Source organism: Culex pipiens, chromosome 2, assembly GCF_016801865.2.
Source record: "Culex pipiens pallens isolate TS chromosome 2, TS_CPP_V2, whole genome shotgun sequence".
Lineage (NCBI taxonomy): Eukaryota > Metazoa > Arthropoda > Insecta > Diptera > Culicidae > Culex > Culex pipiens.
In genome coordinates, this window is record NC_068938.1 from 171,719,454 (window position 1) to 171,735,460 (window position 16,007).

Below are 16,007 nucleotides of genomic sequence, written 5' to 3' on the forward strand. Positions count from 1 at the left end.
AGAATTTCGAAAAAACGTATTTTTCATCGAAAAAAAACACTAAAAAAGTTTTAAAAATTCTCCCATTTTCCGTTACTTGACTGTAAAATTTTTTGGAACATGTCATTTTATGGGAAATTTAATGTACTTTTCAAATCTACATTGACCCAGAAGGGTCATTTTTTCATTTAGAACAACATTTTTCATTTTAAAATTTCGTGTTTTTTTCTAACTTTGCAGGGTAATTTTTTAGAGTGTAACAATGTTCTACAAAGTTGTAGAGCAGACAATTACAAAAATTTTGATATATAGACATAAGGGGTTTGCTTATAAACATCACGAGTTATCGCGATTTTACAAAAAAAAGTTGGTCGTCATCGATCATGGCCGTTCATGGTCACCCGCGACAGACACGGACGACGAAACAAAGAGAAACGCAAAAAGTAACTTTTTCAAAACATTTTTTCGTAAAATCGCGATAACTCGTGCTGTTTATAAGCAAACCCCTTATGTCTATATATCAAAATTTTTGTAATTGTCTGCTCTACAACTTTGTAGAACATTGTTACACTCTAAAAAATAACCCTGCAAAGTTAGAAAAAACACGAATTTTTAAAATGAAAAAAATTGTTCTAAATGAAAAAATGACCCTTCTGGGTCAATGTAGATTCGAAAAGTACATTAAATTTCCCATAAAATGACATGTTCCAAAAAATTTTACAGTCGAGTAACGGAAAATGGGAGATTTTTTAAAACTTTTTTAGTGTTTTTTCGATGAAAATACGTTTTTTCGAGATTCTGAGTACGTCATCAAATCGGGCGTCTAATTTTACATAAAATTCCATTTGACACCAAACTTCTATCTCATCACCGTTTCAGGCTGCAAATTATTGAAAAACACCTCTTTTTTCGCATGTTCAAAAATGGAAGGGGTCGTACCGCCCCTCCGTCACGAGATATCAAAAAACGGACCTCGGATTCGTGATCAGGGACAAAAGTTACCCCTTAGGACAAAGTTTTACGCAAATCGAAGAGGGGTCGGGGCAACTTTTCCCGATTTCGTGTGAGTTCGTGGAGAATTACCCATCCATATTTTAGCCCTTTCAGGCCTAAATTTAAAAAAAAAAATTAGTTATTTATAAAAAAATGATCCTGAGGACCCTACCAATATTAAAGGCTACTTTAAAAAAAAAATGATTTTTGGGTCATATATAACCCATCAGACCTGAAAGGGTCAAAGGAAACTTTCAATCTAAATGAAAAAATACTTTTTGCAATTTCGTCGTGAAACTGCTTACTTTTCCTGTCACTCTCGAACGACGAAACAGCCCACTTTTCTATAATTTAAATAACAGAATCGAAAAGTAATTCTTCTCGATATAAAGGCAGAAAAGTTATACTTTTCAGCACTGAAATTGGTGCTGAAAAGTTGAATTTTTCAACAATTGTATCGAAATAGTAGTTTATGCAACAAGTTGCAAAAAGAGGATTTTTTCAGAACGAGTCGTACATTTATCCAACGAGGTTCACCGAGTTGGATAAATACGACGAGTGCTGAAAAAATCAAGTTTTGCAACTAGTTCCATACAACATTTTTTGCAATTTCGAAAAACACCCATTGAGTGAAATTTTAAGTCGAATTTACACGTATTTTGTCAATAAATCGTTTAAATCAAAAAAATTATGAAAAGTGTTACTTTTCGAAACAAGTGCTGAAAAGTTCAACTTTTCAGCACCCATTTCAGTGCTGAAAAGTAGAACTTTTCAGCATTTATTTTGAAAAGTGTTGCTATTCGATTTTGTTATTTTTGGTACAGAAAAGTAGGCTATTTCGTCGTTCAAGAATGACAGGAAAAGTAAGTAGTTTCACGACGTAATTGCAAAAATTAATATTTTTCACAATATTGTTTTGAATTTAATTGACTAGACACCTGGACATTTGACCTAAGATTCCATTGCAAGGGTGGTTTTTGGAATTGCAAAAAAAAAAGTTGTATGCAACTCGCTGCAAAACTTGTTTTTTCAGCACTCGTTGTATTTATCCAATGTACGACTCGTGCTGAATTTTTTTTAACTTGGTGTAAAACCACCATATCTAAGTCATTGTAGAATTGAAAAGTTAATAAAATTTCTCATTTAACGTGAAGACTTCCATCATTCCCAAGATTTTTCGTCCATAGATATAAATTTTGCATCGCCATCAATATTTTGACAAAATTTCTTCAACAACTTGTTTAGAATAGTGCCCTATACATGCTGATTCCTTTTGGTAACGATTATCCCATTCCTTGTGAAGTTATGGAAAACGTCATCAATCAATGATTGGCAACTAGGACGTCAATGATTGTACCACAAAATTATATAAATTTTGAAAAACATTTAATTTAGTCCACAAATTCCTTCAGTGGCTTCAAGAAGGCAACGACCGGCACATGCTGATTCATTTTGGTGCAGAAATTCGTTAAATTTAATGAGATACAGAACATTTTAGACTGATGACCAATTTTCTTCGAACGGCTTCACCAAGTGAAAGTTGACATTCTCAAAACCGCCTTAACAAAATGCGGAAATGTTAATACAACGTATCTTTAAAATATTGCACTTCCCAAAGAAACACATTTATACCAGCTCGTCAGCATATTATGCACAAACACCGGCCGATCTCATCCCATTAGAATCGAGTTCGGGTTGTTTGGGTGACTTGGTGGCTGGCTGAAGCCGCGGCGTTTGAATGCTGAGGGATGGATGACTAATGCCGACACGGTCACGCTCGAGCCAGACACGAACGTGGTGCATTTCATTTGAGGGAGCATTCGTAAATGATGAAATTTGTAAAAATCAAACTTATTTTAAGTGCAGGAAATTTTGATTTTAATTTTAATAATTTGTTTTTGCAGAAAAAAAAACTAAAATTGTATCATTTACGTAATTTTTGTACGTTCCTTGTCTTTATCTAGAATCGATAGGTAGATTTGCCAGTATGCCAAATGAACAAATCGATGCCAACATTTCAAAAAGCATCATGTACACACCATCCTTTTTGAGGAAAACGCATTTGAATGTTGAGCATCCATTTTCAATTCCCATTTTAATATAAAGGCAAAATAAGATGTTCTAATGATAACAAACGATGAATAACGTTGCTTTTATTGATACTTGATCATCCAAATTCAATAAAACATTATTTACGTAATTTTATTTGAGAAAAACAAACATAACTTCTTTTGAAATCACCAACGTCTATACTGCCCCTGATCGCATAAATGTCCCATATGCATTTTCATCGATTTCGAGTTATTGATGCAGTTTGGTTCAAAATCGTGTGATCTTTCAGAAAAGCCTATAACATCAAGTACTTTGTTCTAGAAATCAGGAGGAAATCCAGTTTTTTCGCGAAAACTTAACACGTAGCCTTATGTATGGGACAAACTTGTTTTGCGTTTTTCTCAGCTTGCTGTTTTTGCATATGGGACATTTATGCGAACATGGGCAGTATATCACCCTGCTGTCATTGAGGGGGACGCTTTGTTATGATTCGTTTTTCTTCGCCGAATGTACATGGCGCTTTTTTCATTTGGTTTTTTTTTCGTCACGAGGTTCATGTAGTCTTTTATTTGACAGGTTGACAGGGCTATACAAACAGGAACTGCTGATGGCAGAGATTTTGTTTATGTTACTTTATTTAAAATCATTATTAAACAGACTTTACTGAAGTAACTTTTGTTCATTTTTGGTGGAGAGGTAGCTTATTAGGAGTATTTTCAGAATATGCAATAACCCAGAAAGTGTCAAAATGTACATGATGCCTTTTGAAATGTTACCGTCGAAATGTGGCGTGTTTTTTCGCTATCGTCAGAATAATATGTGTCACCAGAGGACGAATTGGTGAAAAGGAAAGTAATCAATGATTGCAACTTGCAACAACTTAAAACAAAAATATTATTTTAACCCAAAGAAGCCAACAAAAATTAAGTAAAACAATTCATTTTGCACTTATCAAACGAAACATTTTTTTTTCTGACGACAACCACATCGAACAAGTAATTTGAATGTGCGGTTTTTGTGGCTTGGTTTTCACAAAAAAAAAAGAACAGAATAACGCAAAATTCAGCCGTAACAATCCGGTCGTAACACTGGTAGTCGCGGCGACTCTTGAAAAGCCGACCAGTCACCAGTCTGGGGCGCGGGCACAAACCACAATTATTGCATGGTGTAATTTTTTTGAAGGTCGTTGCTGCTCGATATCGTATACGTACGTAATGTGTGTGCGTTTTTACCAGTTTTTTTTGGTTGTCCATTCTCGCCCCTCATCGGGCGGATAACAATAATTGTAATTGGCAATTTGCTTGATGTCACACGCGAGTGGCGAGGATGTGGTGAATAAATTAAATTTTTATCAAGAGTGTCTCTTTATCGCGGCGGGACATGAGCAACGGGAGTGGGTAGTGCGTAGTTCGAGATGTTTTGAACAGGTTGGCCGGTGGATTGAAATGTCAAGAAATAACTTTAAAAAATGCAGGGTTAAATTAATAAATTTTCCAAACAAACTATTTAAAAAAAATGATCTGTTTTATGATTTGGCAGAGAATCAAATCAATTGCTGCGGGTATCATCAGATGATGATGCCTGCCTTCATCACTCAAAAAACACAACAAAACAGTCAGCAAACGTGGTTTGGCACGTTCGATCGTGTCACTTTCGGTAGCCACTCGTGCCACCACGAATGACGGGTGTTGGCAGGTTTGAAGTTGGACTTGTCTGTCCCAGTTCAAAATAAGTCAACCTGGAAATGAGGTGTTCCATGAGCAATTAGGAACGAAAGCACTATTAATTTCAAATCTACCGGCCAACCCACACCTCAGAGCACGAGCAAAGGGATCTCGTGTGTGACATAACCGGGCGACATTCGCGCCCAGATGTGCAATTGTGGCTAAAATTATCGCGCGAATCTGCCGAGTACGACGACGCTACTCACCGGTATGATTTATGATGCTCGCCGAGTACCTGCACCCTCTGTTGGTGCACGCTGCAACTGGGCCATCGCTACTTCAACCCGGTGGGAAGGGGTCATAAATCTTCGCCGCGAACGCGCCAAGAAATAATTACCCGACACTTGTTCTAATCTTGCTTTTTCCCCTCTTTCTCTCCCTCTCTCGTTTAATTCACAGCAATTCGGCACAAGCACAGGCACAGGCGTCCACTGTAAACGGTCAAGACTCACAGCAAAACTCGCGAAGTTCTGCCGCGACGACCAACGGTAATCCCAACCAGACGAACAACAACACCAACTCCAGCAACAGCAACGCCATCGGGAACCAGCGACTGCGGCGGTTGCGTTCCGCCAGCGGCCAGTCCAGCTCGACGTCCAACTTGAACAACCTCAACAACAACAGCTCCCAAAGTAGTCACACCCGGTCGCACCACCGGAACTCGGTGGCCACGTCCGCGCCGCCACCGCATCATCGGTCATCTGGAGTAGGAGTCCCGGGGACACACACTGCCGGCAACACGGGTGGACTAATCTCAAGGGTGTTTGACAGTAGTAGCAGCAGCAGCACGACGACAACGGCCGGAAGTAACAACAACAACCGCGGGTCACCGGCAGAGAAGAGGCCACCACTTAGCGGCGCAACTCACAACGGTAAAAACGATGACAAGATGGATGAGAGAAGGCAATCGCAACCGAAAACTCCTACCAAAGCGCACCAGCAGCACCAGCGAGATTCTACGCCGGCGGGCCGGAAGAAGGTCGTGTACGAGCAGCCGAGCGTTGAGCGCGATCCGGATTCGCCCAAAAAGCAGACGGCGGCCAAGCCGGACGATGACCGAGAGTCACCTCCAGCGGAGAAAGCCACCACCGACCTGCTGGCCGTTGACCTAGACTCGTCCAAACCACGCACCAAGGCGTGCACCAACGACTCCGGCATCGAAGGCGAACATCAGCCCCATCTGGACGAGGACCTGGAAGAAAATCACAAAGACGAACCCGGCGCAACGGCCGCTGCACCCTCAGATCCACCCGTCACCGTCGTCGAACGTCGCAGACTCAACTCCGCCATGGAGACCGGCTCCCCAGATGTCAGCGCCTTCCGGCACCACATGGACTCGTCCGAGTCGGACGGCTCCCTAGGCCGCACCAACCTGCGCTTCATCCGCAAAAGCCTCGAAAACACGCTCGCAGTCGCGTTCAAGAACAACATTTTCGACAACGACACCATCGAGACGGAGTACCCGCGCAACCTGGACGACAACATCGAGATCCTCAGCCGCGAAGCGGAGAACCTCGCGCTCCAGTTCAAACCTTCCGAGGAGAAGCTCGTCCAGTACGGGCCCATTTTCGACTTGGAAAAGTTCGAGGAGCAGCGCAAGCAGCAGAAGAAGGAAGACGACGAGGACGAAGCGATCGGGATCTCCCCGTGCGGACGCTTTCTCAAGTACGACAAGGAGGTCGGCCGCGGCTCGTTCAAAACGGTGTACCGCGGGCTGGACACGCAAACCGGGGTGGCCGTGGCGTGGTGCGAGTTGCTCGACAAGAAAGTGAACCGCGTCGAGCGGGCCCGCTTTCGCGAGGAGGCGGAAATGTTGAAGAAGCTGCAGCACCCGAACATTGTGCGGTTCTACAACTACTGGGAGTCGCCGCCGACGGCGGGCAACAAGAAAAAGAACATTGTGCTGGTGACGGAGCTGATGCTGTCCGGGACGCTGAAGTCGTAAGTTGTGTTTCTTTGTGATTATTGTTGGGTCATTCTCTGCCAACTCACACGAAATCGGAGAAAGTTGCCCCGACCCCTGTTGTTTTAAAGAGTCCCTGAACACGAATCCGGGATCCATTTTCGATATCTTGTGGCGGAGGGGCGGTACGACCGATTTCGTTTTTGAACATTGAAAAACAGACGTTTTTCAATTAGCCCGAAATGGTGATGACTCAGAAATGTTATGTCAAGGGGACTTTTATGTAAAATAGGACGCCCGATTTGATGGCGTACTCAATATTCCGAAAAAAAAAATTTTTTTCAACAAATATAAAAAATAGTTTTTAAAAAACTCTGCCATTTTCCGTTACTCACCGTAAAAAAATTGAAAATTTCATTTTATGGGAAATTTAATAAACTTTACTAATCTGCAATTACCCAAAGCTTTTTTTTTATTTAGGATTTTTTATTTAAAAAAATCGTTTTTTTTTGTAACTTTTCTGGGTTATTTTTTTACAGTGTTACAATGTTCTTCAAAGTTGTAGAGCAGACAATTACAAAAATGTTTATGTATAAACACAAGGGGTTTGCTTGTACCCTTCACAAGTTATCGCGATTCTACGCGATTTTTTGTTTTTTTTGTCTGTCACGGGTGTAGGAAGTTGTTACACTCTGAAAAATAATCCTGCAAAGTTAAAAAAAACACGAAATTTTATTATGAAGAATTTTATTTTCAATGAAAAAAAATCCTTTCTGGGTTATTAAATACATTAAATTTTCCATAAAATTACATGTTTTTTTACATTCGAGTAACGGAAAATGGCAGAACTTTTAAAACTTTTTTTGTACTTTTTTTTTATTAAAAACACGTTTTTTTTTCGGAATTCTTAGAACACCATCAAATCGGGCTTCCAGTTTGACATAAAAGTCCATTTGACACAAAATTTTCAAACCATCACCATTTCAGGCTGCAAATGATTGAAAAAAACGTATTTTTTCGAAAAAATATTTGCGCCTCCGTCACGAGATATCGAAAAATGGACCTCGCGTTCATGATCAGGGACCAAAATTACCCCTTACGATAAAAAATCACGCAAATCGAAGGGGGGTTGGGGCAACTGCTGTGTAAGTTGGCGGAGAATGACCCTGTTATTAAATAACGTAGGACTACGTTCTCTGAAATTTCCAAAAAAGTGTCCACGTAGCCCATGCCAGTGCACCTAATTTGATGAATAGATTTCCACTGTATTACAAATATTTGTTTAAAATATTCAAAATTTCACAAAATACCGTTTTTTTGTATGAGAATGTGAGTATTTAACCCTTAAAATGTAAGAAAGCGAAATTTCGCATCGTCTGATATGCATATTGCAAATTAAGACAATTTGAGTATTTTGAAAAAACGGTATTTTGGGGAATTTTTGTGAAAAATTTACGCAAAAACATAAAAAATCTTAACGAAATTCGCGTTGTTTTGCTAATTAGGACAATTCGATTATTTTGAAAAAAAACGGTATTTTGAGATTTTTTTTGTAATTTATTAATATAAAGTACCCAAATATTTATAAAATACTAAAATTTAAAACTGTGAAAATCTAAAATCTGGTCGATACCCATATCGCAAATTTGAATAATTTGAGTATTTAAAAAATAATACGGTATTTTGTTGAAACTTGAATATTTACATATTTACATTAAAAAGTGTAATATAGTGAAAAAAAATTTGCAAAATATGGCGATTTGAGTATGTTAGAAAAAATAGTAGTTTATGCAACAAGTTGCAAAAAGAAGATTTTTTCAGCACGAGTTGTACATTTATCCAACGAGGTTTACCGAGTTGGATAAATACGACGAGTGCTGAAAAAATCAAGTTTTGCAACGAGTTGCTTACAACATTTTTTGCAATTCCGAAAAACGCTTATTTAATGGAATTTTATGTCAAACATTCATGTGTTTAGTAAATTCATCGTTCAAAACAAAACAATATTGAAAATGTTACTTTTCGATACTAGTGCTGAAAAGTTCAACTTTTCAGCACCCATTTCAGTGCTGAAAAGTAGAACTTTTCAGCACTGTTATTGAAAGGTATTAATTTTCCATTCTGTTATTTTTGGTAGGGAAAAGTAGGCCGTTTCGTTTCTCCAGAAGGGCAGGAAAAGTTGACAGTTTCACAGTGGAATTGCAAAAAGGTATTTTGTGACATTTTTTTTTTTGTATTTTGTGAAAGTTAGGATATTTTACACCAAACATTCTAAAGCGGTGAAAATTTATACAATATATCGCGTCGTTTGAAATCCATATTGCAAGTTTGAAAATAAATATAATATTTTCTAAAATATACGGTATTTGACTAAAATTTAAATATTTTACACTAAAAATTGTTATATTGTTAAACTCAATGAAATATTTTGCTTCGTTTGATATGTATATTGAAACTTATAAAAAATAGTATTTTCAACAAATATGTTGTTCTGTAAAAAAAAATATTTTTCTACAAATTGTAAAACTGTTGAAATCCTTTCAAAATTACGCGTAGTTTAAAACAACATTGAAAACGCTATAAAAAACATTTTTCTTTTAAAAAAAACTAAATTTTGTGAAATTTATGAATACTCGTAGTTTTAAATTTAATACAGTCCAGACTCGATTATCCGAAGTTTCAATTATCCAAAGGTTCGGATTGGGTTGGGCAAAGTCTTCTACCGTTATCGTCCCGACGATAACGATAACCTTATCGAAGTCCTTGTTTCTGAAGAAGCCATTTTGCATGTTTGGTTCAACAATACAAATCTACAGAGTTTTTTTAAAGGTCCTTTAAGCTATTGTGTTTCATATGTGTATTATACCTATAATAGGTCCTTTTAAAAAAAAACTCTAGAAGTACTATGAAAATATCAAAGCTGTTCATTCGACCAAAGTTTGAAAGCAGAAAGTATCAAAAATTGTTTCATACATTATTATAGTTATGCTACATTCAAAAATTTGCGTAATATCAATGGAATAACGGATTTTTTTTTCTTGATGTTTGACATGTTTTAGATTTGTGCCCGATGTACTAAATTTGTAAAAAGAGTTTATTTGATTAAAAAATACAAAAATAAACTTTATACTATGTATTTTAAATATTTAATTTTAGCTGTAGCTAGTTTTTTCATATTTTTTGTAGGTTGATTTTTCGGAAAATTTAAAAGGTGTTTTGTTATTAGACCAGTTCTCCACGGAATCGGTCTTATTTCTTTGATTTTAATTTTTAATTTAATCCATCGGAAAATTTCACAAATGTTTCATATTTTAACATTGAAAATCGGACCATTAGTTGCTGAAATATCGACGTTAGAAAATGGTGGGTTGTTTGGGTGAGACTTAGAAAACATCAATTTTCCTGTTTTTAAACCTTTGCATGGCAATATCTCAGCAACTAAGGGTCGTATCAACAAAGTTCAATAAAGCAAAATATAGAGAATTTTCTCAGCTTTTCAAAAATATTTTTTTCAAAGGTGGGCAAACATGGGCACTAATTTAAAAAAATGAAAAACTGCGACTATTTTCAAAAAAGTTACCTAAAAATGGCTATAACTTGAAAACGGTGCACTTTATCAAAATTTCACTAAAGTACTTTTTGATTGCAAATTTGATTTTACATCGAAAAATGAAATTAAAAAATTGTTGCGACCAATATTTCGATTTTTTGAAAAAATCAGTATTGATTAAAAAATTCATAACTCGGTCAATGATTTTTGCACAACCAGGAAATTTCTGAAAAGTTGGCATTTTATGTCCTCTAAAACATACCAAAAAAAAAAAAATTAAAAATGGTGTTTTTTTGCAAATCAAGTTTTAGTGATAAAAAGTTAAATAAAAAAAATCACCAAATTTTTTTTACCGTGTAACATTTTTTTCCAGTGTAGTCCGTATCCATACCTACAACTTTGCCGAAGACACCAAATCGATCAAAAAATTCCTTCAAAAGATACAGATTTTTGAATTTTCATACATCATTTTTGTATGGACAGCTGCCAAATTTGTATGGAAAATTATATGGACAAACTAATGATGCAAAATGGCTTCTTTGGGCATACCGAAGGCACCAAAAAAGTTTCAGACGGATTAAAAAATACAAAAATTGAAATTGAAGAAAAAAGACCGATTTCGTAGAGAATTGCTCAATATAAAGCAACCAAATATTCATAAATTCCAAAAAAATCCTAATCATTTAAATCTTTGAAAATCTAAAAAATCGCGTCGTTCGATTCCCATATTGCAAACTTTATAAAATTTGAGTATTTGAAAAAATAAAACGGTATTTTGTTGAAACTTGAATATTTACATTACACAAGTTGTAATATAGTGTAAATCATTTCGAAGTTTCGCGTCGTTTGATAACCATATTGCAAAATATGGCAGTTTTCTTATTTTAGAAAAATACTCTACTTTTTTGTATTTTGTGAAAGTTAGAATATTTTACACCAAAAGTTTGATAACAGTGAAAATTTATACAAAATAGCGGGGCGTTTGAAACCCATATTGCAAGTTTAAAAATTAATATAGTTTTGTTAAAAATATACGGTATTTTGCTAAAATTTAAATATTTTACACTAAAAATTGTTATATAGTTATCGAAATCTATAAAATATTTCGCGTCGTTTGATACCTATATTTAAACTTATAAAAAAAATATTTTCAAAAAATATGCTGCTTTGTTAAAAAAAATTCTACAGATTGTAAAACTGTTGAAATCCAAATTACACGTTGCTTGAAACAACTTTGAACACGCTATAATTTTTTTTTTATAAAAGTACCAAGTTTTGTGAAATGTTTGAGTACTTGCAGTTTTAAAATTGGTACATGCTAAAAAAAAACATACTACAAGTACTCAAACATTTCACAAACCCCGAGTAGGCCGCGGGTAATCGGCTCCCCTCCCACTAACATTTACACACAAGATCCTCTGTAATTACTCTTAGCATCAATAACAATGTAATTACAAAAGCCGACTCGGTCCTAAACAGGTCCCAGTATTCCCAGTACCGAAAAGGACCTATTAAAAATAATGTTATGAAAAAAAAACATTTCACAAAATTTTGTATTTTTATGGAAATTATGATTTGTATAGCGTGTTCAGAGTTGTTTCACACTACGCGTATTTAATATCGTTTGGATAAAGTCTTCTATCGTTATCGTCCCGAATATAATGATATCCTTATCGAAGTCCTTGTTTCTGATAAAAGCCGTTTTGCATGTTCGGTTCAACAACAGATTATTTTTTTTTAAAGGACCTATAAGCTGTTGTGTTTCATATATTTATAGGTCCTTTTACAAAAAAAAACTCTGATAGTACTATCAAAATATCAAAGTTGTTTCTTCGGCTAAAGTTTGAAAGCAGAAAGTATCAAAAATTGTTTTATACAGTTATATTTTTTTTTTTTCAAAAAATTGCATAATATCAATGAAATAACGGAGTTTTTTTTTCATGAAGTTTGACGTTATTTCGATTTGTGCCCGAAATACATAATTTATAAAGAGATTCAAAAGGTTTTATTTGATTTAAAAATGAAAAAAATAACTTTATACAATGTATTTTAAATATTTAACCGTCGATGTAGCAAGTGTTTTTTCATATTTTTTTGTCGGCAGGTTTTTGGGAAAATTTAAAAGGTGTTTGGTTAACATGCTTCTGGCCTTTTCTTAATTTTTTGATTATCAAATATGATTTTTTAAATTTTAAAGTAAAACATTATTTTCGATGCGTCACCAAGATTGACTATCTGGCAACACTGTTATTTGATATCGTTACTCAAGTGGAATTAACAGAACTTTTCTAGACCAGATGTTTCGTATTTGGTTTAAAATGCGAACCTTGAAAATATTTATGGCAAACCATTCCGCTAATTGAATAAGTTGTTATATCTGGCAACAATGTCTAGCTTTTTAGGAATTGAGCGAAATTTTAATAACTTTAATTCATTTTTTTTAACAAAAAAAATCAGAGGTAGTCCTACGTCAAAAAAACAAATTAACCAGATGTTCAAAACTAACTTTTTTTCTCGCCTCTCTCGTTTCCCACCAGCTATTTGCGCCGCTTCAAGAAGATCAACCCGAAGGTGCTCAAGTCCTGGTGTCGGCAGATCCTGAAGGGGTTGCACTTTCTACACTCGCGCGCCCCGCCCATCATCCACCGGGATCTAAAGTGTGACAACATTTTCATAACCGGCACGACCGGAAGCGTCAAGATTGGCGACCTTGGGCTGGCTACGCTCAAGAATCGCAGCTTTGCCAAGTCGGTGATCGGGACGCCGGAGTTTATGGCGCCGGAAATGTACGAGGAGCACTACGACGAAGCGGTGGACGTTTACGCGTTCGGGATGTGCATGTTGGAGATGGCGACGAGTGAGTATCCGTACAACGAGTGCAATACGCCGGCGCAGATTTACAAGAAGGTAACTTCGGGCATAAAGCCGGCGAGTTTGGAGAAGGTGGAGAACCCGGAGGTGCGGGAGATTATCGAGCGGTGTATTCACGACAAGAAGGAGGGAAGGCCGACGTGTAAGGAGCTGCTGAACTGTGAGTTCTTCTGCGAGGACATTGGCGTCCGGTTGGAGCCGATTTCCAAGGAGAACTTTATCTCGAACCCGGAGAGTACGCGGATGGAGTTCCGGTTGCGGATTTTGGACCCGAAGAAGCGGGTTAACAAGCACAAGGAGAACGAGGCGATTCAGTTTGACTTTGATACGCGGTTGGACGATGCGGACGAGATTGCTAGTGAAATGAGCAAAAGTGGAATTTTGATGGAGGACGACTCGAAGACGATGGCCAAGATATTGAAGGTTCAGATTCAGACTATGCTGAAGGAGAAGGAAGAGCGCGCCAGGCAGGTTCAGCTGGAGAAGGAAACTGAGGCACTGCAGAAGCAAGCGATCTTGGCTCAGCAAATGTACGCCGCTCAACAGCAAAGTCAGATGGAGAATGAGACACCCCAGCCGATGGAGCTGCAAGTTCCTCAACTGATGGGAGGAGTTCCAATTCCTCAGCAGCAACAACAAGCTTTCTATCAGCCAGCGTCTCTGCCCAACTCTCAGGCTGCGCAGCAGATTATTTTCCAGCAACAACTCTCGGCGCCCGTCGGTAGTGACCAGCTTCAGCAGCAGTTCCAAAACCAAGCCGGCCAGTTTATGAACCAACAGCAGGTTCAACAGCAACAGTTCCTTAACCAAATGCCTCAGAATCCTCCGCAAATGCAACAACAACAACAGTCGGTGCAGCCGCAGATGGTCGTCCAGGCTGGTTTGCCTCCGCCGCAAGTATTCATGGACGCCCAACAACAGCAGCAGTATATTCAGCAAATGCAACAACAGCAACAGGTCTTGTACAACCAAATGCAACAAAACAACGTGCAGTACGTTAATCAAATGTCCCAACAACAACAACAGGTTATTCAACAACAAATGCTTCAACAACAACTCCTGCAACAGCAGCAACTTCAGCACCAACAGATGCAGCAAGCCGCCGTCATCCAGGATCAGTTCCCAACACTTGAACAGCAATTGCAAGCCGTTCTTCCCATTCAACATCATCCCCCTCAACCCCAGCAATCTCAACAGCCGCAGCATATGCCGCAAACACAACAACATTTTCAACAACAACAACCACCCCAACAACAACAACAACAAATGGTTCACGGTCAAACGCTTCAACAACAACAACACCAAATGCACATTCAACAACACCTTCAGGACCAGATGCAGTTGCATCACAGCATGCCAAATCAGATCAACATGATCCCGAACGGACCGGCGATGGTTCAGCAACAACCACAACAACAACAGGCGCCACCCCCTCAACAACAATATGTGCCCCAGCAACAGCCCCAACAACCCGTCGTAATGAACCACGTTCCCCAGCCGCAACCACAACAAGTTCCAATTCAACAGGCGCCTCAACCAATTCCACAACCTCAGCAAGTCCAACTGCAACAACAACTTCAACAACAGCAAATTCAGCAGCAGCAACAACAAATCCAACAACAACAACTTCTTCAGCAACAGTTGCTTCAACAGCAGCAACAACAGCAACCTTCACCCAAACTGGTTGAAATCCCACAACCGGAACCGATCATCGCTCCAGCTCCTGCTCCCATACCCTCCCTACCAGCCCCGGAAGTCCCCATCCAGCCCCAACCAGCAGTTCCTGCCTCACCCGCCCCAGTTCCGACCCCTCAACCAATCCAACAACTACAACAAGAAGTCGCCGCCGCCCAGCAACCGCCGGCATCGCCCGGAATTCCACCGTCGTCATCGCAGGCGGCGGCTCAGCAGGGCCAGGCGGCCATTCCGAAGCGGCTGACGAGCGAGGCCAGCAAGAAGCGCCGAAACTATCGGTCCACCGAGCGCAATCCGAAGCTGCAGGTGCTCGGCATTGAGAACAACATCGTCGAGTGTGAGATGGAGAACCGGCCCAAGACGATTACGTTCAAGTTCGACGCGAACAACGTGAACCCGGTCGAGGTGGCACAGGATTTGGTGAGTTTGGTGGGGTTTTGAAAATAAATTTCCAAAATAATGTTTTGTCGTTTGTCCCGCCGCAGGTGTCCAAGGATTTGCTGACGGAGGCGCAGAGTCTGGTGTTTATCGAGATGGTTCGCGACATCCTGCGGCAGCTGAAGGAAAATCCCAACCAGCTGCCGGTGGCGTCGCAGTGCTGCCGACGAAACACCGAGAAGGTAAGTCGAACGCTTCAGGATTCGAGCTCCACACATGACTGGCTGATGTGCACAGTAACAAATACGATAAAGAAAATAGTAATCAATTTACAAAAGCGCGCGTGCCTTCATCATCCGTACTTTATATAAACTGTATGGTTAACCAAACTACTTTTCTTTCTCTAGAATGATGCTTTACGGATTTTGTTTTTCTATGTTTCATTTTCTCGTTTTTTCCTAACTTAGTTTCCCTTACTAATCTCCTTTTTTCGCCGGGTTTTGTTTGGTTGATGATTTTTGTTATCACTAATTTTACTCTGACAAACTGCGCTTCAGGGAAAATCAATTGGCGTTTTTTTAAATACTCAAACACAACACACCCAATTAAACAAATACAATAAAAAAAATCGCGTAATAAAAGTAAATTCGCGTGAGCGTCTCTGTCCCTCTTTCTCTCTCTCTCTCTCTATTTTCACCTGTGTTCTTTCTTTCTTTCTTGCCTCGTTCCGACTCGGCCGCCAGGTGCGCCATGCGTCCCTAACACGCCAGCGTTCGAACTTTAAAACACATCAGAGACATAGATCAGTAAGTTTTGTGTATACAACTCTTTAACTTTCGGAACTTTGGAATTTTTGTTATCT

The 16,007-nt window shown here is 38.6% G+C and overlaps 1 protein-coding gene across 5 annotated transcripts in view; it reads left to right on the forward strand.

Annotated features, from left to right (window-relative positions):
* The window catches only part of LOC120428243 (serine/threonine-protein kinase WNK2), an 82,038-nt gene that overhangs the window by 45,011 nt on the left and 21,020 nt on the right, over nt 1–16,007 (forward strand). For 3 of the 5 annotated variants that reach the window (XM_052708572.1, XM_039593226.2, XM_039593223.2), the window contains 4 exons: nt 5,148–6,689; nt 12,739–15,187; nt 15,253–15,387; nt 15,889–15,951. In XM_052708572.1, coding sequence (XP_052564532.1) covers nt 5,148–6,689; nt 12,739–15,187; nt 15,253–15,387; nt 15,889–15,951 — 4,189 coding nt within the window. The remainder of the gene's footprint in view (nt 1–5,147; nt 6,690–12,738; nt 15,188–15,252; nt 15,388–15,888; nt 15,952–16,007) is intronic. The other 2 variants (XM_039593225.2, XM_039593224.2) reach the window with 2 other exon arrangements.